This window comes from Pteropus alecto, unplaced genomic scaffold (genome assembly GCF_000325575.1).
Source record: "Pteropus alecto unplaced genomic scaffold, ASM32557v1 scaffold86, whole genome shotgun sequence".
NCBI classification, from domain to species: domain Eukaryota; kingdom Metazoa; phylum Chordata; class Mammalia; order Chiroptera; family Pteropodidae; genus Pteropus; species Pteropus alecto.
In genome coordinates, this window is record NW_006442109.1 from 33,933,989 (window position 1) to 33,935,193 (window position 1,205).

The 1,205-nt window shown below is 39.8% G+C and overlaps 1 protein-coding gene across 1 annotated transcript in view; it reads left to right on the forward strand.

The window, feature by feature from the left end:
- The window catches only part of RYR3 (ryanodine receptor 3), a 331,058-nt gene that overhangs the window by 62,794 nt on the left and 267,059 nt on the right, over positions 1 to 1,205 (forward strand). The window contains exon 6 of the mRNA XM_015595855.2: positions 574 to 686. Coding sequence (XP_015451341.1) covers positions 574 to 686 — 113 coding nt within the window. The remainder of the gene's footprint in view (positions 1 to 573; positions 687 to 1,205) is intronic.

A 1,205-nucleotide genomic window follows, 5' to 3' on the forward strand; every position in this document is an offset into this window, starting at 1 on the left:
ATGGCGCTTTTTTTTGAGATTGGCTTCTCCTCCATTTTCTTACCCCAAAACTTGAATTTTAACTTTTTCTTGGCCAGAATTGTTTATCTGCTTTTCTTTTCCCAAAATGTCAATTTCTTTTCACCTGCTATCTTAGTCCTTGTAGATTTAGGTCTTTTGAAAATCTGATTATTTTTAGTAGATGTACTGATGTTTTAGAATTTCATGGCAGGGATGGAGCAAAGATAAAAGTCTGTGATTGGTCAATTAACCAATGAAGTCAATTCTTAAAGATTTGTAAGTGCCTATAAAGGAAGTGTTTTTCTATACGTATTAAAAATACTCAGTCTTCTATAGTTTCTAGCCTCCAGTAGCCTTTCCCAACACTGTCTTTCTGTCTCTAGAGAAAATGAGAATGATAGACATAGACAAGAGCAGATGTGGGGCTAACTAGAATGCTTATAGATAAGTAGAAATTGAAGTATGGAGTATGTGTGCATGCATGCGGGCATGTGTGATTATCATCAGGAGGAAGGGGAGTGAAGAACGCTGGCTTCTATGGACCAATGACTAACTCGAGGAGCCTTTATGTAGGGGAAGCCTGTTGGTGGACCATACATCCTGCTTCCAAACAGAGGTCCGAGGGAGAAAAAGTTCGAATTGGAGATGACCTCATCCTTGTCAGCGTGTCTTCTGAAAGATACCTTGTAAGTACCACATTAACAGGCATCTTTCATTTTCAGAATACTTTCCTTCAAGAATGGTTGGCCAGAGTAAACATTGCCGCAACAGGATGGATAGGATAGGATGCCTTTACACAGTATACTTGAGAAGCGATTAAATCGCCTCCTCTGCCAGGTTGTGATGGGGCCTGGCATTTAACTGTGAGTTGTCCTTTCAGATTAAGGTACTGTACCCAGCAAACTGCTAAAATGCCCCCAGGTACTTCCAGACAAAGCCAACTATTTACACATTAGCTACTGTTACTGTTAATTTATCACATTGTTTAGCTCTTGTCCAGTGAAGAACAAGCCTGAAAGAATGAAATATAGGAAAATAAATTTACGTTAGAAAAAGAAAATTTTAAATGGCTTCAGCATATGGGATGTCATAGTGGCTGAAAGATGCAGGTGAGGTTTTGTGCCTGAGGATGAGTATTAGGCAAACATCATTGACATCGAGCCCTTGACACGTGTGTGTGTGTGTGTGAGAGAGAGAGAGAGAGA